The sequence below is a fragment of the Chiloscyllium punctatum genome, chromosome 36 (assembly GCF_047496795.1).
Source record: "Chiloscyllium punctatum isolate Juve2018m chromosome 36, sChiPun1.3, whole genome shotgun sequence".
In the NCBI taxonomy this organism is placed as follows: domain Eukaryota; kingdom Metazoa; phylum Chordata; class Chondrichthyes; order Orectolobiformes; family Hemiscylliidae; genus Chiloscyllium; species Chiloscyllium punctatum.
This window is the reverse complement of record NC_092774.1, coordinates 41,570,108-41,595,186: the sequence shown is the minus strand read 5'-3', so window position 1 is coordinate 41,595,186 and position 25,079 is coordinate 41,570,108. Positions and strand designations below refer to the sequence as shown.

Genomic DNA, 25,079 nt, shown 5'->3' with positions numbered 1-25,079 from the left:
ACTGGAGGCCGATGTTAAAAAAAGCCCCCGGGGGTTATTAAAACACCTACCCACCCCACCCTAACCCAATACCCCAACCCCTCCCTAAACCCCGTTAAAATGGGACCCACGTGCGTGCCCCCTCTGCCCCCAAACCCTACCCCCCTCTCCAAATCCCACCGGGAGCTAACAGGAGGTTCGAACAACCCCAATCCTGCCAGCTCCCCCCCCCCCCCCCCCCCCACCCCCCGACTCACCAGCTAACCCGGGTCCCTTTCCTCAGTGGGTAGGGGGGGTAGGGGGGGGAACGGGGAGAGTCAGACGTGCACCCTCTGGTGCCGCAGGAGGTGGGAGGAGCGGGAGAAGCCCTTGCCGCACTGCGAGCAGGAGAAGGGCCGCTCGCCGGTGTGGATGCGCTGGTGGGTGAGCAGGCTGGACGACTGGGTGAAGCCCTTCTCGCAGACGGTGCACTGGAAGGGCCGCTCGCCGCTGTGCACCCGGAGGTGCCGCAGCAGGTGGGAGAGGCAGGTGAAGGCTTTGGCGCACACCGAGCACTTGAAGGGCCGCTCGCCGGCCTGGGCGGGCCGGGGGGCGGGGGATGGCAGCAGCGGGGCGGGGGTCGGCTGCACCCCCTCCCCGTCCCCCTCCTCCTCCTCCGGCGGCTCCTCCTCGCCGTCCGGGTACTTGACCGGGTTGTTCTCGGCGTGCAGGTGCTGGTGGGCCAGCAGCAGGGAGAGCTGGGTGAAGCCGCGGCCGCAGACCGAGCAGCGGAAGGGCCGCTCGCCGGTGTGGCTGTGCTGGTGGGTCAGCAGGTGCGAGGACTGGGTGAAGCGGCGGCCGCAGACCGAGCAGGAGAAGGGCCGCTCGCCGGTGTGCACCCGCTGGTGGGTCAGCAGGTGCGGCGAGCGGGTGAAGCCCTTGCCGCAGACCGAGCAGGTGAAGGGCCGCTCCTCGGTGTGCAGCCGCTGGTGCCGCAGCAGGGTGGAGGAGTCGGTGAACCCCTTGCGGCAGACCGGGCAGGTGAAGGGCCGCTCGCCGGTGTGCAGCCGCTGGTGCCGCAGCCGGTTGGAGAGCTGGGTGAACCCCTTGCCGCAGACCGAGCAGCTGTACGGCCGCTCGCCGGTATGCACCCGCTGGTGGGTCAGCAGGTGCGAGGAGCGGGTGAAGCTCTTCTCGCAGACCGGGCAGGCGAACGGCCGCTCGCCGGTGTGCACCCGCTGGTGCACCCGCAGGTCCGAGGAGCGGGTGAAGCCCTTGCCGCAGACCGGGCAGCAGAAGGGCCGCTCGCCGGTGTGCCCGCGCCGGTGGGTCTCCAGCTCCGACTGGGTGTGGTAGCTCTTGCCGCAGTCGCCGCACTTGTGCGTCTTCTCCCGCGGGCGGCCCTGGCCCTCGCCCGCCCCCCCGGCCGGCGCCGCGGCCCGCCGCCTTGCCCTCGCCCCCCCCCCCCCCCCCCCCCCCCCCCCCCCCCCCCCCCCCCCCCCCCCCCCGGCCCCCCCCCCCCCCCCCCCCCCCCCCCCCCCCCCCCGCCCCCCCCCCCCCCCCCCCCCCCCCCCCCCCCCCCCCCCCTCCCCCCCCCCTCCCCCCCCACCCCCCCCCCCCCCACCCCCCCCCCCCCCCCCCCCCCCCCCCCCCCCCCCCCCCCCCCCCCCCCCCCCCCCGTTCGCCGTCTCCATGCCGCCGCGGCGCGGGGGCCTCCGCTCCTGGGAAGGCTCCGTCAGACTCTCAGCCCGGGCCGCTGGCTCTCCGGTGGGGTCGGTGGGGTGGGGGGGTTCCTGGCCCGCGCACCTCCTCGCTGTCCGGTCCTCTGCGGAAAAGAGAGACTCCCGTCAGTCCGGCAGAGAAACCCGCGGGAAAAGGGGAGAAAGCAGCTCTTGACTAAAAAAAAAGGGGAAAGAAAAACACACACACACACACACACACACACAGGGGGGAAAAATAAAATGCTCAAAGGAGGGGGCCCGGTGGCTCAGTGGTTGAACACCGCTGCCTCACAGCACCAGGGACCCACTGTGGGTGACTGTCTGTGTGGAGTGTGCACATTCTCCCCTGTGTCTGCGTGGGTTTCCTCCCACAGTCCAAAGATGTGCAGGTCAGGGTGGATTGGCCATGCTAAATTACCCATAGTGCCCAGGGATGTGCAGGTTAGGGTGGATTGGTTGTGCTAAATTACCCATAGTGCCCAGGGATGCACAAGTCAGGGTGGATTGTCCACGCTAAATTACCCATAGTGCCCAGGGATGCGCAGGTTAGGATGGACTGGCCGTGCTAAATTACCCATAGTGCCCTGGGCTGTGCAGGTCAGGGTGGACTGGCCATGCTAAGTTACCCACAGTGCCCTGGGCTGTGCAGGTCAGGGTGGATTGTCCACACTAAATTACCCATAGTGCCCAGGGATGTGCAGGTTAGGATGGACTGGCCGTGCTAAATTACCCACAGTGCCCTGGGCTGTGCAGGTTCGGATGGACTGGCCGTGCTAAATTACCCACAGTGCCTTGGGCTGTGCAGGTTAGGGTGGACTGGCCGTGCTAAATTACCCACAGTGCCCTGGGCTGTGCAGGTTCGGATGGACTGGCCGTGCTAAATTACCCATCACTGCAGCAAAACCCGCACAGACATGAGGGAGAAAGTGCAATCTCCACACAGGCAGTCGCTCCGAGGGTGGGATCGAACCCTGGGCTCCCTGTGGGGCAGCAGCGCTAACCACTGAGCCACTGTGCTGCCCTTGTGGCCTGGCGCCAATCCTGCCCTTGTCACCAGCTCCTTCAGGGGGTTTCCTCAACCTGTCAGTGTCAGCCCAGGTGGGCCGTGGGGAACGGACAGTCTTAAAGCTATCAAATCCTGCTCCCCCCCCCCCCCGGCTCTCCCTCCTCTCTGAGCCTGGCGCTTTGCAAGCCCGGGCGTTCCCGACGAGCCAGGTCGCCCAAAGGTTCCTTGCACCGAAGGAATGAATGGGGAACTGTCCCTCGAGCTGATTTGGGAAGCGTGGAGAATTCGGAAGGTGGGTGAAGAACTGGGGGGGGGGGGGGGGGGGGTGAGGTTTGAAGTGTCGAGGACCCGCCGTTTAGAAATTCCAAGTGATTCCTTAACTCGAAGTTGCGGGCACTCAGACGTTCCAGTCTGTTGGAACATACCAACAACAGTAGGCCAGGTGAGAGGGGAAAAATATAAAACGGTTCTAAAGGGCAACTTTTTCATGCAGTGGGTGGTACGGGTATGGATTGAGCTGCCAGGGGAAGTGGTAGAGGCTGGTACAATTGCAACATTTATGATGCATTTGGATGGGATATGAATCTGAAGGGTTTGGAGGGATATGGGCTGGGTGCTGGCAGGTGGGACTAGATTGGGTTGGGATGTCTGGTCGGCAGGGACGGGTTGGACCGAAGGGTCTGTTTCCATGCTGCACATCTCTATGACTCTGACTCATTGTTCTGCTCTGCCAAGCAGCAGCTCCTCTAATGCTAACCTCAACTCCACATGCGTCCCCCCCCCCCCACCCCCAGTAATCTTTCACCCCCATCGAGAATCTACCTACCTTTGTCTTGGAGATATTTAAAAGGTCCTACGTCCACTGCCTTTGGAGGTAGGGAATTGCAAAGACTCTCACCACCTCTGAGAGGGGGCAAGAAGGGGAAGACAAATGTCCCCTCACCTCCCCCCCCCCGCCCCCTCCGCGATCCCTTAATTTTAAGCCGTGACACTTCGTTCTGGAGGGAATAGAGACCCAAGAGACGTCTCCAGACGGAGAGGTGGCAGGAAGATGAAACCAAGGCAGGAGAACAGCCTGGGTCTCAATGCATCGTGCCATAGGCTTAGACAGGGACCAAAGGGTTACCTCTGCTTTTAACTCCTTATGCTTTACAAAGTTTGCGGGGTGGGTGGGAGGAGCGATTCAACCTTTCAGGGTTATGATTGCTGCTCCATGCGCAAAAACTCCCATCACTTCCCCCAGAGCAAACAGAACTCCCTTTATTACAGTCACAAAGCACGGAAACAGACCCTTCGGTCCAAGCAGTCCATAATCCCAAACTAAGCTAGCCTCACTTGCCTGCCCCTGGACCACATCCATCCAAACCTTTCCTCTTTGCGTCCTTATCCAAACGTCTTCACCCCTGTTTCCCCTTAACCACCCAGTACCCCAGATTCCACAAACTAGAGAAAACAAAAGGCAAATCAGGTCACACATTAGGGCGCTGGAGTAGATCATTCAGTAGTCACTCCCTTTCCCATTTACCACAGAAAAGGGTGCCCCCGAGCCAATTCACAGAATCCCGAAAGCGCATTCGGCCCGTCCAGTCTGCACCAACCCTTTTAAGAGTGTCCGATGTTTCCCTACGGCTAACCCACCCAGCCGACACGTTCCCAGGACACGACGGGCCAATTTAGCACGGGCCTAACCACCCAAAACCAACCTGCACATCTTTGGACGGTGCGAGTAAACAAGAGCACCTGGCGCAAACCCAAGCAGACATGGGTGGGGGAGGGGGGTGGGGGGCAAGGAGGGGTGGGGAACAGATCATGCAAACTGCAGTTACACCTTCACCCGAGGCTGGAATTGAAGCGGTGTCCCTGGCACGGTGAAGCAGCGGTGCTAAACCACTATGCCACCCCAACTGACAGAGATCCGGTCTCTGACTAGCGGACTGCCACATCCCTTCCCACCTACCATCCACATTCGGAGACGGGGGTCATTTGGTGCTGAGGTGTCCTCCACCGCCTTCCAGACAAAAGGAGAAGAAAGTTAGGGAAAGCTCTTTGCCCCTTTGGGTCACCTATCAACATGGCAACTGGCTGAAGGGTGGGGGGCTGTACTTTTAAGCACCATCACAGCAGGAGACCCCAGAGTGGTGGGCTCCCTGTAACCCACCCCCCCTCCCCACACACCACCAGCCAAACAGCCTCCATCCTCTGAAAAAGACTGTCCCCTTTAAGAAGAGCCTGCCCCTTTAACATCCAGACACACACCCACCCTCCCAATAAAAAAAATGCAATTGCAGGAGAGAGAAAGGGGGGGGGAAGAAAATAAAAGAGATGGGATTGAGGGGGTGGTAGGGTTGAAAATAATAATAATTCTGGCACGAACCAACCACAGGCTGCAGATTCCTTCAGGGATTGCAAACAGATCTCCCGATCTCTTCGCTTTTTGCTTTGCTTAGAACATTTTTTTTTGCAAACAAAAAAGAAACGTGCATCTATCATGAAAATCTGGGTGCAGGGCCGCAGGTTGCAATGACATGGAGTGGAGGGAAGGGTGGGTTGCACCAACCAACCCCGTCTAGCCACGCCACCCCACCCCCCACTCCTCCCCCCACCCCACCCCAGTCCCCTGCCCACCCTCCCACCCCAAGGCCTGGGCGCCTATGCCTGGCCTGCAGCTGCTGCAGCAGCACCAAGGCCGGGGCCCTGGCACAGAGGCTGCGCTGGGAGACAAAGAGACTCCGGCCTCAGTCTCGGCCGGCCGCGGCAGGTCCCGCCCCCTCGCCGCTCCGCCATTGGCCGCGCGCCGAACAATGGAGCGGCCCGGCACCCCGCCTCCCCATTGGCCGCCGCTCGCTGTCGGTCAGCGGCCGTTCGACCGAGCGGTCCAGTAGGGAAGCTGTTTCGCTCTCTCTCGCCCTCGCGCGCGCGCGCACGGAGAGGGAACGTCCCGCGCGATCGCGCGCAATAGTTGAACGCGCTCCACCGACCCCGCGGTGGGGGAAGTGGAGGGACAGTGACGTCATCGCGCACGCGGCTGTGGGGCCGGTGGCGCGTTGGCACGCGGCGTGGTTGGACGGGAGACGGGCACGCGCACGTCCGCGCCAGCTGGTAAGTAGGCGGGGCCGGGGGGGGGGCCACGTTGCCTGGGAACCGGAGGCCCCGCCCCATCCCATTCCATCCCTTCCCTTCCCCAGCGGCGGCCCCGTGCCGTGGGAGCAACAACTGCACCCAACCCCCCCCTCATTCCCGTGGTGCGCCGCGCGGAGGCAGCCACCGATTACCCACCCCCCACCCACCCTCTCCCCCCACCACAGTCCGTCCCGTTCTCCTGCTCACCCTTTTAAAAAAAACACCGGCTGTTGCGGCCGATCCACCGGTTCAGGGTGAAGTTGTTGTTGTTGGTGGCGGCGGCGGCGGTAACGGACCAAACCGGGCCCTATATCGCCGGGCCGCCTCCGCCTTTGCTCTGTGTGTGTGTGTGTGTGTGTGCGCGCGCAGCCACACGGAGCGGCTCACGGGCCTCGTCCCTATTTTCTTTCCCGGGGGGTGGGGGGGGGGGGAGAGGAGGAAGCTGGGAAAGGGGTGGAGCTACCGCGCAGGCGCAGAGGGATCACCGCGCAGGCGCAGCGGAGCGGAGCAGCGGGCGGTTGAAGATGGACGTACCGTCAGTGTGTCCGGCTGGAGCAGGTAAGAACATTCCCGAGAGAGATAGACACAGAGCGTGTGTTATATACATATATATATATTATGGGTGTGGGGTGGCCCCGTCCTCCAGCTAAAACAGGGTTTTAGTTTTGACTGACTTCCCGCTCCCCGGGCGGTGCTGCGCTTCCCCGTTGCCAGGGACAACCGGCCCGCCATCTTAGCGGTCGGAGCGGGAGACCGGGATGGACGCATGCGCGATTCCGCGGAATCCTGTCGCGTAATGGAGGCCGCTCGGCCCATTGTTTTCGTGACGGCCCCCACCCACACCCCCGTCCTCCTTGTCTCCGTGTCCCCCCCCGTCCTCTTCCCCCCCCCCCCGTCCTCTTCTCCCCCCCCCCCCCGTCCTCTTCTCCCCCCCCCCCCGTCCTCTTCTCCCCCCCCCCCCGTCCTCTTCTCCCCCCCCCCCGTCCTCTTCTCCCCCCCCCCCCGTCCTCTTCTCCCCCCCCCCCCGTCCTCTCTCTTCCCCCCCCCCCGTCCTCCCTCTTCCCCCCCCCCCGTCCTCTTCCCCCCCCCCCCCGTCCTCTTCCCCCCCCCGTCCTCCCTCTTCCCCCCCCCCCCCGTCCTCTTCCCCCCCCCGTCCTCTTCCCCCCCCCCCCCCGTCCTCTTCCCCCCCCCGTCCTCCCTCTTCCCCCCCCCCCCCGTCCTCCCTCTTCCCCCCCCCCCCCCGTCCTCCCTCTTCCCCCCCCCCCCCCGTCCTCCCTCTTCCCCCCCCCCCCCCGTCCTCCCTCTTCCCCCCCCCCCCGTCCTCTTCCCCCCCCCCCGTCCTCTTCCCCCCCCCGTCCTCTTCCCCCCCCCCCCCCGTCCTCTTCCCCCCCCCGTCCTCCCTCTTCCCCCCCCCCCCCGTCCTCCCTCTTCCCCCCCCCCCCCCCGTCCTCCCTCTTCCCCCCCCCCCCCCCGTCCTCCCTCTTCCCCCCCCCCCCCGTCCTCCCTCTTCCCCCCCCCCCCCGTCCTCTTCCCCCCCCCCCGTCCTCTTCCCCCCCCCCCCGTCCTCTCCCCCCCCCCCCGTCCTCTCCCCCCCCCCCCGTCCTCTTCCCCCCCCCCGTCCTCTTCCCCCCCCCCCGTCCTCTTCCCCCCCCCCCGTCCTCTTTCCCCCCCCCGTCCTCTTTCCCCCCCCCGTCCTCTTTCCCCCCCCCCGTCCTCTTTTCCCCCCCCCGTCCTCTTTTCCCCCCCCCGTCCTCTTTTCCCCCCCCCGTCCTCTTTCCCCCCCCCCGTCCTCTTTCCCCCCCCCCGTCCTCTTTCCCCCCCCCCCGTCCTCTTTCCCCCCCCCCGTCCTCTTTCCCCCCCCCCCGTCCTCTTTCCCCCCCCCCCGTCCTCTTTCCCCCCCCCCGTCCTCTTCCCCCCCCCCCCCGTCCTCTTTCCCCCCCCCCGTCCTCTTTCCCCCCCCCCCGTCCTCTTTTCCCCCCCCCCCGTCCTCTTTTCCCCCCCCCCGTCCTCTTTTCCCCCCCCCCGTCCTCTTTTCCCCCCCCCCCGTCCTCTTTCCCCCCCCCCCCGTCCTCTTTCCCCCCCCCCCGTCCTCTTCCCCCCCCCCCCCGTCCTCTTCCCCCCCCCCCCCGTCCTCTTCTTCCCCCCCCCCGTCCTCTTCTTCCCCCCCCCCCCCGTCCTCTTCCCCCCCCCCCCCCGTCCTCTTCCCCCCCCCCCGTCCTCTTCCCCCCCCCCCCCCCGTCCTCTTCCCCCCCCCCCCCCCCCGTCCTCTTCTCCCCCCCCCCCCCCGTCCTCTCCCCCCCCCCCCGTCCTCTCCCCCCCCCCCCCCGTCCTCTTCTCCCCCCCCCCCCCCCCGTCCTCTCCCCCCCCCCGTCCTCTCCCCCCCCCCCCCGTCCTCTCCCCCCCCCCCCCCCGTCCTCTCCCCCCCCCCCCCCGTCCTCTTCCCCCCCCCCCCCCCCGTCCTCTTCCCCCCCCCCCCCCCCGTCCTCTTCCCCCCCCCCCCCCCGTCCTCTTCCCCCCCCCCCCCCGTCCTCTTCCCCCCCCCCCCCCCGTCCCCTCCCCTCCTCCCCCCCGTCCCCTTCCTCCCCCCCCCCCCACCGTCCCCTGCCCCCATTCCACCCACCCACGTCCTCCTTGTCTCCGTCCCCCACCCTCCTTGTCTCCGTCCCCCACCCTCCCTTGTGCCCCCCGTCTCCGTCAGCCCCCCATCTCCGTCCTCCCCCACTCCCATCCTCCTTGTCTCCGTTCCCACCCCCACCCCCACCCCCACCCCCACCCCCACCCCCACCCCTGTCCTCCTTGCCTCCACCTGGAGCGGAATTTAGCACAGTGGTAATTTCACCAGAATGGTACTGCAGAGTGAAGACAGCTGTTATTGGGTTCAAATCTTATTGTGGCAGATCATGAAGTTTTAATTCCATGAAATACGTGTCATTGTCACCTGTGAAATCGTAAAAAATGGTTCATTAATGTCCTTTTTAGGGAAGGGTATGGGCCTACATTACCCAGTGTGGCCTGACGTGTGACTCTTGACCCATAGCAATGTGGCTTACTTTAACTGCCCCGACTGAAACAACCTCCCAGGTCACTCTGTATCAAACCGTTAAATTGTCTGGAAGCATTGCAATGCCACAGACCACTTGCCGACGATGTAGGCTCTGGAAATGGCAGCAGCTAACACATGACAGAGTCTGCAGCGTTCTCCTCGTCCACCTGTGTCTTGCAGATAGTGCCCAAATCGAGAGAGAGTTGTCCCAGAATCCAATCAAACGATCGTTCTGACCAGATGTATTGTCTGAGTCGCACCATAAATAAAATGTCACGGAAATCACCACCACAACTATCCCTGGATATGTCCTGCCCAGCTATAAGGCAGCTGGTGGCACAGTGGTATACAGTCAGAAAGGACATGCCCCAGGAGATTTTCAGCTTCTACTCTGGACACCATGTAGTTCCATGCCATGACCTCAAATCAAACATGAGCAAGGAACCCTCCAACCCACTTCCCAAATCCCATTCTCTGGCTGATGGATCAGTGCTTCTCCATGATGAACATTGGGAGGAGGCACTGAGGGTGGCAAGAATGCACTCGGAGATTTCATGTCCATCTCCAGTAGTGGCTCAGCAGCACTCTTACTGACTGAATTGTTTGAATCCTGAAGGACACAAACTGCTCGACTGGATCCAACGTAAGGGGAAAATCAACCTATTACAGATATATCCATCCAGTGAGAGTTAGTGCTGCATAGCCCCTGTGGAGACAAAGTTCCATCACTACCTTGAGAACAGCCTCCTTTTTACCTCATGACACCACTATCATGCTAAATAGGATAAACTTTGAGCAGACCTAGCAGATAAAAAAACAGGTATTTTTGAGGTGTCAGCAGCAGCAGGATTGTATTCTTCCTTAGTTCAGTCAAGAATGCTGGAGGTATTTCCAGGCATGTCTACCTGGTGAAACAACCACAAACTATTCTAGTCTCCTTGCTTTCTGCAGCAAAGATATTGTGAAACTTAAAAGGGTTCAGGGAAGGTGTGGAAGGATGTTGCCAGGGTTGGACGGTTTGAGAGGCTGACAGGTGGTATTCTCCCTGGAACGTCGGACACTTTACCTTTATAGAAGTTTATAAAATCATGAAATTCATGATTTGGAGATGCTGGTGTTTGACTGGGGTGTACAAAGTTTAAAATCACACAACACCAGGTTATAGTCCAAACAGGTTTAATTGGAAGCACTAGCTTTTGGAGCGCTGCTCCTTCATCAGATTCCTCATCACCTGATGAAGGAGTGGTGCTCCGAAAGCTAGTGTGCTTCCAATTAAACCTGTTTGGACTGTAACCTGGTGTTGTGTGATTTTAAACTTTGTACACCCCAATCCAACACCAGCATCTCCAAATCATGAATCTCACGATTTTTAAATGAGATTCACGGATAGCCAAAGGGTGAATAGCAAAAGTCTTTTGGGCTCCCCTACGCTGGGAAAAACTAGAGGGCATAGGTTCAAGGTGCTCGGGGAAAGTTTTCACACAGAAGGTGGTGCCTGTATGGAGTGAGCTGCCAGTGAAAGTGGTGGAGGCTGGTACAACTGCGGCATTTAAAAGGCATCTGGATGGGTATATGAATAAGAAGGGTTTAGAGGGAGGGAAATGGGTCAAATGCTGGCAGATGGGACTAGATTAATTTGGGATATCTGGTCACCATGGACAAGTTGAACCAACAGGGCTGTTTCTGTGCTGGACGTCTCGACAACTACTTCATTGTCGAAAGGTGGAGACTGCAAGTGATAGATTCTGGGGCAACGTTTTCACACGGAGGGTGGTACATGTATAGAATGAGCTGCCAGAGGCTGGTACAATTATAGCATTTAAAAGGCATCTGTGTGAGTACATGAATAGGAAGGATTTAGAGGGATATGGGCCAGATAGGGACTAGGTTAGGTTAAGATATTTGGTCGGCATGGACAAGTTGGACCGAAGGGTGTGTTTCCGTGCTGTACGTCTGTGACTCTAAGTCAACATTTTGGTTGCAACCCTTCTTCAGGACTGGGGGTGGGGGGGAGGGTGAGCTGGAGTTAGAGGGAGTGATGGGGGCAGGGTGCTGAAGTGGGGAAAAGTGAAGACAGGTACAGGGTACAACCTGGTTGGGACAGTGGGAGGAATGAATTCAGCTGGGAAAGTAGTCGGGGAATGGGAAGGGGGGTTGTTTGAAATTGGAGAACTCAATGTTGAGTCCTCCAGGCTGGAGGCTGCTGGGCGCAAGCTGAGGTGGTGTTCCTCCAATTTGCAGTGTGGTTCACTGTGGCAATGGAGGAGGCCAAGGATGGTCATATTGGAAAGGGAGTGGGAAGGGGAAATAAACCAGCCAGACTCCCTGGCATTGACTGAGGCACCGGAAACAACAAAGGCAGACTCAGCCTGTTAACCCCACAAAATCCTCACAACTGACCTCTGGGGATCATTGTCAAAGTGGAGGGAGCAGTTTCTCAGACTAGTCCAGTGTCAGCCCTATGTTGTAAGGTATGTGCTAGCACTGGAGGCAGTCCAGAGAAGGTTCAGCATGCCGTTCCTGGGTATGAAGGGGCGACCTCATCAGGAGATGTTGACTACTGTAGATTGGGCCTATGCTCACTGGAATATAGAAAATGATAGACACCTCTATTGAGACAAAGTATTATTAGGGCAGCCTGATGGGCTGGATGGGAAGAGGTGGTTTTCCTTTGGGACGGGGGGGGGGGGGTGGGGGGGGGGGAGGGAGAGGAAAGAGTGGTGGTCCAGAGGGATAATTCATGAAAAAGGGTTGCCTATTTAAAATAGAAGGGAGCATTCATTTTTCAGGAAAGTGAATCTGTACAATTCTTTACCAAAGAGGATTTGCTCATTAATTATATTCAAGGCCTACATTTGTTCCTACGTCTTACGGCCTTGTGAGAAGATATGATTGAGAGTACAGAGAACCTAGATTATCCGAATATTGGATTATGCAGCAAGATCGCAAGGTCCTGGTGCTTGGCTACACTATGATATCGGGCATTTGATTAACCGAATGAAATACTCCCTGCTAGTGTCCTTCAGATAATCAAGGTTCCTCTGTATAACTATGACCGACAATACCAGCACCACCATTGGATAGGTTCTGTCTCACTTCGGAGCATAGGAAATAGGAGCTGGAGTAGGCCTTTGGACCTATCCCGCAGTTCAGTACGATCATGGCTGATTGTCTAACTCAGTCCTCTGTTCCCACTTTCTCCCCAAATTCCTTGATCCCTTTAGCCTTAAGAGCTGTGTCTAATTTCTTGAGAACATTCAATGTTTTGGACTGCTGCAGAGCATTCCACCTGCTCGCTGCTGTCATGGGTGAAGACATTTCTCCTCTCTGTCCTGAGTGGCCTACCTCATATTCTTAGAGTGTGACCACTAGATTTGGATCCTCTGTCTTAGGGTAAACCCAAGAAGGATGTTCCCAGTCTAGTCCTATTTGAGATTTATTGGTTTCTATGAGACCCACTGTCCCCCAACTATCCCTCATTCTTCTAAGGTCCAATGCATGTAGACCTTAACCTATCTAGGCTCTCTTCATAATGTCAATCTTGCCATCCCAGGAATCAGTCTGGGGTGCCTTTTTTGCATTCCTTCCAAAGCCAGGCCTTCTCCCTTACTTGAGACCAATACTGCACACAGTACTCTGAGATGTGGTCTTACCAAGACCCTGTACAATTGCAGCAAGGCATTCCTATCCCTGCACTTGAATCCACTCGTGAGGAAGGCCAACACGCCCACCTGCTTGCATTCAGCATCTGATGGACAAAGAGCACCTCCCCATTCGCATTCCCTCACCGATCAGGTAACCTACCTTCCTGTTTTTGCGACCAGAGTGCATAACCTCACAATTGTCCACATGATACTTCATCTGCCAGGCATTTGCCCACTGCCTTAACTTTCTCAAATCACATCTTTGCATCCTCCTCACAGCTCACCTCCTCCCAGCTTTGTGTCGTCTGCATACCTGGTGATATTATATACCGTTTTGTCCAACTCGATCATTAACACCTATTACGAATAGCTGGGACCAAGTACTGATCCCTATCTTGTCTCTGGTTGACACGTGGGGAAAAGGACCATTTATTGTTTCCTGCCTGTCAATCAGTTCTCTGTGTGTGATAGTGCACTACTCCCAATCCCATGCGTTTAATTTTACTTGCAGATCTCTGATTATGCTGTGGCTTTCAGGTTATTTTGTCCTAGTTTTTTTTGCTTTGAAGAGAGGTTGTAAGGAAAGTGTAGAGCAGTTTACCAAAAGCACTAGAGTATACCTGAAGATTTAAGCAATCCTTAAATAAGCAAGTGGATGATTTTGGGATAGTGTAGGGGGACAAGCTGAGAATAGTTCAGTCGGCACAACATCAAGGGCTGAAGGGCCTGTTCTGTGCTGTATTGTTCTATACAGCCTGTGAGACCTTGGGGGTTTGTGTTTAAAGTTGGGAACGATAGAAGCAGCCTGGAGAGGTGAATCCAGCTGTTACAGGCCAAGATTTCTAGTCATTTTTAAAAAGTTTTTAGGTTTAGCTTTAGGCCGATGCTTTTGTGAGTTTGAAGAAGTGGAAGCTGGGTTTTTTTTCCCCCCTTCAACTACAACCAAAAGCTGGGGGTTCTCTTTCTCGATTGCAAGGGAGACGAAATCTGTTTTTCTGAATTTTCCTTTTTGTCAGGATGTGTTTATGGGATGTAACTTCATTGGGACAGTTAACTACTGTATCTATTGTTCTGATAAGTTTTCTGAGAGTGAGGTTATTCTAAATTTCTCTTCCTTTTGGTTGCGTTTTAACTGCAGTATTTAAATAAATTGTGTTTTGCTTAACATAAAATAACTTGACCGGTTATGTTGCACCTGCATCCCGGCAGCTTACATTTGCCTTAAAAGTAAGGTCAAGTTACTGAAATAAGTTAAATCAAGGCTACCTTCTTATAATATTTGGAGGGGGATCTGGTCTGGTCTGGTCCATAACATTTGTTTGTGGGACCTTTTGTCAAAAGACTTCTTAAAGTCCAACTGAATCACATCCGGTGGCTCCCTTTTATCATCGCTACTAATTAAATACCTGAAAAATTCCAGTCGAGTTGTCAAACATTCTTTTTCCTTTTGTAATTCCATGCCGACTATATCCAATCCAGTCACTGTTTTCCAAGTGTCCTGCCCTTTGATCTTATAATGGATTCTAGCATTTTCCTGAGTACCGATGTCGGGCACACCCCCCACCCCACCCAGTCTGTAACTCTGTTTTCTCTCTGCCCTTTTTAAATCATGTCCTCACCCACAGGATGGACTCAGCAGAGGTGGTGGCACTTGTTTGGGAGGGTGTTGCCCTGGAAGGACTCAACATTGACTCCTGAACCCCCCCCCACCCCCACCCCTCTTCCAATTGGGCCTTGTGACATTTGTGCAAGCCTAGGAAAGGAAACTTGCCGACTACCATGTACCGAACCCTGAGCCATCTCTGCTGCTGATTGAGTGCTCCTCCACATTGAACACAAGGTGGAGGAAGCACTGAGGGGAACAAGGGTGCCTTGGCTTGGGGGAGGGGGGGGGTGTTCAATGATCATCGGCGAAAGTAGCTCAGAAGAACCATGGCTGACCAAACTATTTGAGTCCTAAAGGACGTTGCTGCTAGATTGGGTCTGTGGCAGTTTTTGTTTTAACAATAGGTGAAGGAGTAGGCCATTCGGCCCTTCAAGCCAGCACCACCATTCATTATGATCATGGCTGATCATCCACAATCAGTATCCTGTTCCTACCTTATTCCCATAACTCTCAATTCCACTGTCTTTAAGAGCTCTATCCATCTCTTTCTTGAAAGTATCCAGAGACTTGGCCTTCACTGCCTTCTGGGGCAGAGCGTTCCATACACCCACCACACTCTGGGTGATGAAGTTTCTCCTCAACTCTGTTCTAAATGGCCTACCCCTTATTTTAAAACCATATCCTCTGGTTCTGGACCCACCCATCAATGGAATTTTGCCTCCTGCGTCGAGAGTGTCCAATTCTTTAATAATCTTATGTCTCAATCAGATCCCCTCTCAGCCTTCTAATCTCAAGTGTATATAAGCCCAGTCGCTCCAATCTTTCAATGTAAGGTAGTCCTGCCATTCCAGGAATTGTGAACCTATGCTGCACTCCCTCAATAGCCAGAAGGTCCTTCCTCAAATTTGGAGACCAGAACTGCACACAATACTCCAGGTGCGATCTCACCAGGGCTCTGTACAGCTGCAGAAGGACCTCTTTGCTCCTATGCTCAATTCCTCTTGTTACAAAGGCCAGCAAGCCATTAGCTTTCTTCACTGCCTGCTGTACCTGCATGCTTGCTTTCATTGACTGATGCACACTGAAATCTCGTTGTATTGCTCCTTTACCTAACTTCATTTTGATAGTAATCTGCCTTCCTGTTCTTGCCACCAAAGTGGATAACCACACATTTATCCACGTTAAGCTGCATCTGCCATGCATCTGACCACTCACCTAACCTGGACAGGTTGCCCCTTGAAAATGGGGCAACATTAGCCACCCTCCAGTTAGTGAAGGAGCCACTAAGAGGAAAGCAAACGTGCTTGACCTCATAGAATCATGGAGATGTGCAGCATGGAAATGGACCTATTAGGCCAACTCTTCTGTGCTGGCCAGATATCCTAGTCCCGTTTGCCAGCACTTGACCCATATCCCTCCAAACCCTTCCCATTCATATACCCCATCCAGATGCCTTTTAAATGTTGTAATTTTACCAGCCTCCACCACTTCCTCTGTTCCATACAGGCACCACCCTCTACATGAAAACATTGCCGCTCAGGTCCCTTTTAAATGTTTTCCTCCTCACTTTAATCCTATGCCCTCTAGTTTTGGACTCCCATAGGGAAAAGACCTTGACTATTCACCTTGTCCGTGCCCCTCATGATTTTATAAGCCTCGATAAGGTCACCTCTCAGCCTCTGATGCTCAGCCTCAGTGTATTCAGTCCCTCGCTCTAGCTCAAACCCTCAATCCCTGGCAACATCCTTCTAAATCTTTTTTCTGAATCCTTTCAAGTTTGGCAACATCTTTCCTATAGCAGGGGGACCAGAATTGAACATATTCCGACAGTGGCCGAACCAATGCCCTGTACAGCCGCAATGTGACCTCCCAAGTCTTATACCAATGCCCTAAAGGCATCCTCACCAGTCTGTCTTCCACAGTTGCAAGCTTAAGAAGCGCCAAAATATTTGCATTCGTGACGGTTAGTTTGGGGCATTTTGGCAGATTAAAACTGAGTGACTTGCACACAATTATAATTTAGTTTGCTGCAAGTTGCTACTCATTTGGGAAGGAGTGTGTACATTTATTATTGTAATGCTAATTGCATGGTAGCTGAAATATATGCTCCCAATCTGTTCTGAAGTATACTTGGTACAACAGTGCCATCTAGTAGTGTAATGCTCATCACACATACAGCCAGCTGAGAAGGGGAAAGCTTCAAACCATGCCCCTGGACCTTTGCAAAAGGATCATGCACTGTCTGCTCTTTTCAAACTGTTGCACTGGCAATCCAAGATCTCCAGAATCTCGTTTGATCTGGTTCAGTACATCTGTCTTTCCATTCAAACACCTACTGTTTGGCCCATCATGTTTGCACTGGCTATCTGACCGAGTATCGCAACATGGTGCGACTGTCCCGTTCCTTCCTCCCAACCTCGCATGTTATTCCTTCACAAATAACCATCCAATTTCTCTTTGCCTCAACCACAGTCTGTTGTGCAGTCTACACCCTAACCACTCGAGCGACCTGGGCTGTGTACTCCACAACATAACCGCGCAAGTGATCACTAGCACCAAGATAGTCTTGGACTGTGTGCGCCACACCCTAACTTCTTGAGTGAACCTGCCTCCGCCATTGTCTTAAGCTGTACACTCCAGAAGCAAACCATTCAAGTGAACGTTACCCCCAGCCTCCCACAACCATCGGAGTCTCTGAAGTGCTCAATAAATACTTTGAATCAGTATTCACAAAAGAGGCAGACATGGTGGATGGTGAGCTCTCAGAAGCAGCATTTTGATGTTCTGGTGCATGACAATTATACAAAAGAAAACGGTAATTGGTGTTTTAAAAACAGGTCTACAAAGCACGATGGGGTCTTCCCAGAATGCTAAGGGAGGCAAATGAAGAAATTGTTGGGGCGTTGTGTGAATTCTTTGCATCCTCTTTAGTGACAGGAGAAATCCCAGGGAACTGGCAAATAGCCAATGTTGTTCCTTTGTTTAAGGGTCTAAGGATAATCTAGGAAATTACAGGCCAGTGACCACACATCAGTAATTGGGCAACTATTGGAGAAGATTCTTAGGATTTCCTCCAATCTGGGGAAAAATATAGACTTATTAGTGATAGGCAGCATGGCTTTCTGCGGGGGAGCTTGTTGAAGAAGTGACAGAAGTGATTAATGAAGGCCGAGTGGTCGGTATTGACTTTAGCAATACTTTGTATGAGGTCAGGCATGGCGGGCACGCTGACTACAGACCGGAATTACTTGTTATGAGAAAGTGAGAACTGCAGATGCATGGAGATCAGAGTCGAGAGTGTGGTGCTGGAAAAGCACAGTAGGTCAGGCAGCATCCGAGGAGCAGGAGAATGGACATTGTGAGCATAAGCTCTTCATCAGGAAAACATTTATCTTTGACACTTTTGCCTGTTAATTTTAATCTGTGCCTCCTTCAACCCAATCCTTTCACGAGAGCGGGAAGTGTTAGTGGACCAAGAGACCTTGGAGTGCAGGCTCATAGTTCCTTGACAGTGGAGTTGGGCTAGACAAGTTAGTGAAGGAGGAGTTTGATGTGCTTGCTTACTGGTCAGTGTAGGAGTTGGGAGGTCACATTGTAGCTGCACAGGACATTGGTTCGGCCGCTATTGGAATACTGTGTTCAATTCTGGTGTCTCTGCTATAGGAACGATGTGGTGAAACTTGAAAGGGTTCGGAAAAGGTTTACAAGGCTGTTGCTGGGTTTGGAGGATTTGAGTTATAGGGAGAGGCTGAATAGGCTGGGGATATTTTCCCTGGAACAGCGGAGGCTGAGGGGTGATCGTATAAAGATTTGTGAAATCATGAGAGGTGTGGATAGCCAAGTTCTTTTTCCCATCATAGGTGAGTCCAAAACTAGAGGGCACAGGGTTAAGGTGGGAGGGAAAAGATTTAAAAGGTACCCGAGGGGCAGCTTTTTCACATAGAGGGTGGTGCGTGTATGAAACGAGCTGCCAGAGAAATGGTGGAGGCTGGTACAATTACAGCATTTAAAAGGCATTTGGATGGGTATATGAATAGGAAGGGTTTGGAGGAATATGGGCCAAGTGCTGGCAAATGGGACTAGATCAGTTTAAGATATCCATTCAGCATGGACGATTTGGACTGAGGGGTCTTTGCTCATGCTGTACATCTGTGACTGTATATAACTATGATGCTGTAGCTATTACAGAGACTTGGTTGGACGTGGGACAAGGCTGGCAGCTTAATATGCCAGGATTTAGATGTCTCAGGCATGATAGAGAGGAATCTAAAAGGGATGGGCGAGTTGCGTTCCTGATTTGGGAGAATATCACTTCTATACTGACAAGATGACACCTTGGAGGACCTGAGTCGTGAGGCCATGTGGATAAATCATGGGAATAGAAAGGGTGCAGTCACTTTAAGGTTGTACTGCAGGCCTCCCTGGGTCACACATGGCGGACAGACTGATACAAAAGCCACAGTGGATCTGTCGTGAGCTGGGAAGATGGACACAGAACAGAACAGCTTAGTCACAGAGAGTAGTGTGGAAGGACATTTTTCTGGCTGGAGATCTGCGACCAGTGGGTATTCCATGGGGTTCAGGGCTGGGACCCCTGGTGTTGGCAATGATTTGGTGGCCTGATGACTAAGTTTGTGGACAATACAAAAACTGGGGGAGCTGCAGACAGTGAAGTAAATTGCCAGGGTACAGCAGGATATAGATAGGAGAAGCAACAGAATAGAGTTTAATCCAGACAAATACAAGGTGATGCATCTTAGAAGATTGACACCGGAGGTAAGTATACGATAAATGGCAGAACCTTAATAGTATCAATGTACAGAGGGATCTCGGCATACAGGTCAACCATTCCCTGGATGTGGCAACACCGAGTGGATAAGATCATCAAGAAGGCCATATAGTATCGTCTCATTCAATGGTTGGGGAATAGAGTATAAAAATTGACCAGTAAGTTGCAGCTATACAGAACTTCAGTTAGGCCGCATTTGGAATATTGTGTCGAGTTCTGCTCACCACGCTACAAGAATCATGTGGAGACTTTGAAGAGGGTACAGAAGCAGTTTACTCGGATGTTGCCTGGTTTGGAGGATATTAGCCACGAGGAGAGGTTGGACAAACTTGGCTTGTTTTCACTTCAATAAAAGTTTACAGAATTATGGGGGGCATGGATAGTTGAGTCTCTTCTCTTTTTTTTCCCCCATAGAAGTGTCAATTGCTTGGGTATGTAGGTTTAAGTTAAAAGTAGGAAGATTTAAAGGAGATGTGAGAGGTAAGATGTTTTTTTTTCCCAAAAGAGGGTGGCAAGTGCTTGGGATATGCTGCCAGAGTTGGATACAATAGCAGCATTTCAGAGGCATCTTGATGGACATGTGAATAGGCAGGGAATAGATCTCCCCTGTTGAGGCGCCTCGTGATTTTGAATTCCTGCACCAGATCCCGTCTCAGCGTGCATGTCACTTGCATCTCGATTAGCTCCTCCATTGTCTCAGCTGCATCCTTCCCATCCCAAATTTCCCACCGAGTAAGTCCCCACTCCATTCATTTGTCACGGGCAAATTGGGTTGAGGCAAACTTGAATGAGTTTTGTGGTGAGGTGACACATAGTTGATGAAGGGAATTTGCTTGATGTCTGGAAACAGGACTGGCATGTGATCTGCCACCCACCTGGGCACTGGAAGGGACAAAGACCCAGCCCGTCCACTTGTGCCCAAAGGTCCACCTCACTCTCCTGGGTTAACCTGCGGTAAAATGGGCTAAGTCGTCCCAGCTTCCTGACAGAGCTGTATTCCATGACTCGCACCTTCTTGCCGAGGTCCCAGATCCTTCCATCCCCATCCCCATCCTAGTGTGGCTTTTATCTCAGCAGCAGGGCAGCCCCACTGGAGGTGGCAATAGTTCCTCGGTGTGCACTGTAGATGGTGTAGTGCCAATGTCACTTGACTAGTAATCCAGCAGCACATCTGATGCCATGGGGGTGTGGGTTCAAATCGAACCACAAACTGTGGTGGAATTTAGTTTCCATTAATAAATCTGGCAGCTCATCTCCGTGGTGGTGGTGGCCATGTGTCTATCATCTGTTGTTATTAAAACCCTCACTAATACCTCTTAGAATAGGAAATCCTGTTGTAGGTAGGCCAGACCATGTAAGGACAACTCCTGACCCACAGCAATGTAGTTGATTCTTAACACTCCCTGGAAATGGCCCAAGCAACACACTCAGTTCAATGGCAGTGAGAGATGGGCAGCAAATATTTGCCAGTGATATCTATATCCCACGATAGAGAATGTTTTGAAAATGACATTCTTGGTTAACCATGATTGCTAGCTACTGCTAATGTGCAGCACTGTGTGCTAATTGAGAAGGAAGCAAAATTTGCCAAGATCCAGTGTCATCGGACTGTATTGTTGAGTTACTTTGAGTCATTGCAGGACAGAGGAATGAGGCCAGCTGCCTATAGTCTCCGTGGTGTAGTCAAGCCAGTCCCCTTTGTAAAGGCCATGTCTTTCAAACACAAAACAACTGGTGAACTGAAATGAGAAGTGAACTGTTTTTAAAACCAATGATTCTTGAAGGGTTGCTGCACTTCTAAATAAACAAGTAACCAGGTGCTCTTTGTAATTATGGTTTACACAGCTGCTAATTCAAGCAGTAGAGTCATAGAGTTGCACAGCACAGGAACAGACCCTACGGTCCAACCCATCCATCCCAACCAGGTATCCTAAATCAGTCTTCCCATTTTCTGGCAATTGGCTCAGATCCCTCTAAACCCTTCCTATTCATACGCCCATCCAGATGCCTTTTAAATGTTGTAATTGTACTAGCATCCTCCTCCACCTCTGGTAACATTCTGTACACACACCACCATCTGTGTGAAAAGTTGCCCCTTAGGTCCCTTTTAAATCTTTCCCCATTCACCTTAAATCTATGCCCTCCAGGTTGAACTCCCCCAGCCTGGGAAAAAGACCATAGCTATTCACCCTGTATATGCCTCTCATGATCTTATAAATCTCCATAAGGTCACCCCTCAGCCTCCGACGCTCCAGGGAAAGCAACCCCAGCCTATTCAGCCTCTCCATATAGCTCAGACCCTCCAACCTCAGCAGCATCTTTGTAAATCTTTCATTAACCTTTTCAAGCTTCACAACATCCTTCCAATTGCAGTAGTGGAAAGTTTGTAGCCGAGCTGGAGGCGGGGATCATGTACAAATGGGAATTCAGCTGGCAACCGGTAGTTGATTGGTCCGTGGACTAGTGACCAGTTATCAATGACAAAAAAAAAGGTATTTGTCGAAGTACGTTATTGTTACCGTGGTAGCTGAACAGCCTGGGCTTGTGCACAAGAAAGGGAAAGGCCTTCAGGTCTCCACAAATCTCTGCAGCAAAAAGTCACTTTAATCCTCAAGAAAATCCAATACGTTTCTCCCTCAGTTGCTGTGGGCCATGACTTACTTAACAAGTCAGTGATCATTGAGTGTGAATGAGTCACCCTGTCCCTCCTGCAAACCAGTGAGCGCTTTCTGAGAGAAAAAATCAAAAAGCAGCATTCTGTATCAACACAAGAGACATCTCAGTGGTTGTGAACCTTCCCAGCCTTTCCGTCTGCCCATAACACTCATGGTTTTATTTCCTTTGTGTGTTTGCAAAGGGAGTCTCTAACAGGACTAGAGTATTAATTTGTGGAGTTATATGTTGACCATCTATTCATTTGTAATAAGTAGTAATTACCAAGTATGGAAATCTGGGAGTGATTTCTGTAAACCTGGGTCTAATGGACAGGAGAATTGGGGATTCTGTGTATTTTTAAAGACCTTAAAGTTTGTGATGCCTCTGGGAATAGCAGAGTCTGATTTCCAGCGCATCACCTCAGTGAGGCTTGACACTTGCTTACGTTTTGTTCCCATTGTCTGTAAGTTTATTCCCCTCAAGTACTCAACTGGTTTCTTTTTAAGTCCGTTCATCTCCCCCTTCCACTACCCTCCAGACAGCTAATTATAGAGTCATAAAGATGTACAGCATGGAAACAGACCCTGAACAAGGGCTCATGCCCGAAACGTCGATTCTCCTGCTCCTTGGATGCTGCCTGACCTGCTGCGCTTTTCCAGCAACACATTTTTCAGCTCTGATCTCCAGCATCTGCAGTCCTCACTTTCTCATAACAGACCATTTGGTCCAACCCGTCCATGCCAACCAGATATCCCAACCCAATCTAGTCCCACCTGCCAGCACCCGGCCCATATCCCTCCAAACCCTTCCTATTCATACACCCATCCAAATATCTCTTAAATGTTGCAATTATACCAGCCTCCACCACTTCCTTTGGCAGCTCATTCCATGCACGTACCACTCTGTGTGAAAAGTTGTGCTGGCAGTCTCTTTTATATCTTTCCCCTCTCACCCTAAACCTATGCCCTCTAGTTCTGGACTCCCCAACCCCAGGGAAAAGACTTTGCCTATTACCCTATCCATGCCCCTCATAATTTTGTAAACCTCTATAAGGTCACCTCTCAGCCTCCGATGCTCCAGGGAAAACAGCCCCAGCCTGTTCAGCCTTTCCCTATAGCTCAAATCCTCCAACCCTGGCAACATCTTTGTAAATCTTTTCTGAGCCCTTTCAAGTTTTGCAACATCTTTCTGATAGGAAGGAGACCAGAATTTCACGCAATATTCCAACAGTGGCCTAACCAATGTCCTGTACAGCCGCAACATGACCTCCCAACTCCTGTACTCAATACTCTGACCAATAAAGGAAAGCATACCAAATGCCACCTTCACTATCCTATCTACCTGCGACTCCACTTTCAAGGAGCTATGAACCTGCACTCCAAGGTCTCTTTGTTCAGCAACACTCCCTAGGACCTTACCATTAAGTGTATAAGCCCTGCTAAGATTTGCCTTCCCAAAATGCAGCACCTCGCATTTATCTGAATTAAACTCCATCTGCCACTTCTCAGTCCATCTGAGGTAACCCTCTTCGCTGTCCACTACATCTCCAATTTTGGTGTCATCTGCAAACTTACTAACTGTACCTCTTATACTCTCATCCAAATCATTTATGTAAATGGCAAAAAGTAGTGGACCCAGCACCGATCCTTGTGGCACTCCACTGGTCACCGTGGAGATCCTCCAGTCTGAAAAACAAACCACCACCACCCTCTGTCTTCTACCTTTTCAGCCAGTTCTGTATCCAAATGGCCAGTTCTCCCTGTATTCCGTGAGATCTAACCTTGCTAATCAGTCTCCCATGGGGAACCTTGTCAAAATCCTTACTGCAGTCCATATAGATCACATCTACCACTCTGCCCTCATCAATCTTCTTTTTGCGGGTGGGGGGAAGAAAGAGGAGGAAAGACAAAGGAGTCACCAATTTAAAACAGAAGCTGTCAGAATTATTTTCTCAGGGAGTTGAGGTTCTTTTGGAACTCTGCTTTCACTGCCTTTTGAGAAGGAGAGTTGTACACGACGGAAGCCGATCCTTTCGTCCAACTGGCGCATGCTGACCAGGTTTCCCAAACTAGTCTTATTTGCCTGCAATTGGCCCATAACCCTGTCAACCTTTCCTATTCATGTACCTGTCTAAATGTTTTTTAAATGTTGTATCTGTACCAGCCTCTACCACTGCCTTTGGTAGTTCATTCCATAAACGCACTACCGTGTGAGAAGGTTGTAGGTCTTTCCCTTCTCGCCTTGAATCTATGCTTCCTAGTTTTGAGCTCCCTCATCCTGGGGTAAAAGACCTTCTACTATTCACCTTATCTCGAACATTTTTAAGGCACAGGTCAGTTCTTGATAAACAAGGGGTTAGAAGGTTTTCGGGGATAGGCGGGAAGGCATAATCCCATCAACCGAATTGTTGTTGAACGTCTGATCAGGTTTGAGGCACCGAGTGGCTTACTCCTGCTGTGATTCATATGTTTAAGTTCCAGGGTGGTCATCACTCACTGGGGTGGGTTGGAGGGGCACTTGGAGATAATCCTCTTCTCAGCCTTCCTACACCTCTTGCCCAAAAACCTTACACCTGTGTCCCCTGCTCCTCGTACCTTCAACTGGGGTAATTTTAATTGGTTGTTTTGTGCGTGTGTATTATGTATAATCCCTTCCTTTATTTGGGAACGCTAAGCTGAGCTGCATTCTTACTGAAAGCTGGTTTGTCACCAGTAGGATGCGCATTTCAATCATTGCTGTCAATGCGTTTTGTAAAAGGGCAACACAGTGGCTCAGTGGTTAGCATTGATGCCTCTCAGCATCAGGGATATGGGTCGGATTCCGCCTTCGGGTGGCTGCCTGTGTGGAGATTGCACCCCCCCCTCCCAACAATGTCTGTTGGGTTTCCTCCCCCAGTTCAAAGATGTGCAGGTTGTGTGGATCAGCCATTGCAAATACGGAGTTATAGGGTTTGTCTGGATGGAATGTTCATCGGAGCGACAGTATGGCCTGCTTCCACACTGTAGGGATTCTATGATTTGAAATAATTTAGGTGGCATGGTGGCTCAGTGGGTTAACACCGCTGCCTCCCAGCGCCAGGGACCCGGGTTTGATTCCAGCCTCGGGCAACTGTGTGGTGTTTGCATATTCTTCCCGCTCTCCTCGTGTCTGTGTGTGTTTCCTCCCACAGTCCAAAGGTGTGCAGGTTAGGGTGGATTGGCCATGCTAAATTGCCCCACAGTGTTCAGGGATGTGTAGGTTAGGGGCATGAGTCAGGGTAAATGTAGAGTAATAGGGTAAGGATGCGGGTCTGGGTGGGTTACTCTTTGGAGGGTCAGTGTGGACTCGGGCCAAATGGCCTGTTTCCACACTGTAGAGCTACTATGATTCTTTTCAAGCATGAATGTGTGCATGATTTTAAAGGTCTGATTTTGAGACCAGTCATGAGGTCAGCCTTTTCTCTTCGTCCTATCCATGGAGTTTTCAAAGGGCTGTTCAGTGTCACTGATAGGCCAGATGGAGTAAAGAAGCAGATTTCCTTCCCTCAAAGAGCAGAAG

At 52.9% G+C, this 25,079-nt stretch overlaps 3 protein-coding genes across 3 annotated transcripts in view; 1 reads left to right on the top strand and 2 right to left on the bottom strand.

The window, feature by feature from the left end:
• Window positions 1-25,079, bottom strand: part of LOC140460964 (uncharacterized) — a 384,505-nt gene that overhangs the window by 8,636 nt on the left and 350,790 nt on the right. The window lies entirely within an intron of this gene.
• The window catches only part of LOC140460064 (uncharacterized), a 507,032-nt gene that overhangs the window by 155,431 nt on the left and 326,522 nt on the right, over window positions 1-25,079 (top strand). The window lies entirely within an intron of this gene.
• LOC140460985 (uncharacterized) overlaps window positions 139-25,079 on the bottom strand; it is a gene marked incomplete at its 5' end in the record, with an annotated part of 64,112 nt that continues 39,171 nt past the window's right edge. The window contains one exon of the mRNA XM_072555751.1: window positions 139-1,301. Within this exon, the coding sequence (XP_072411852.1) occupies window positions 297-1,301 (1,005 nt within the window). The remainder of the gene's footprint in view (window positions 1,302-25,079) is intronic.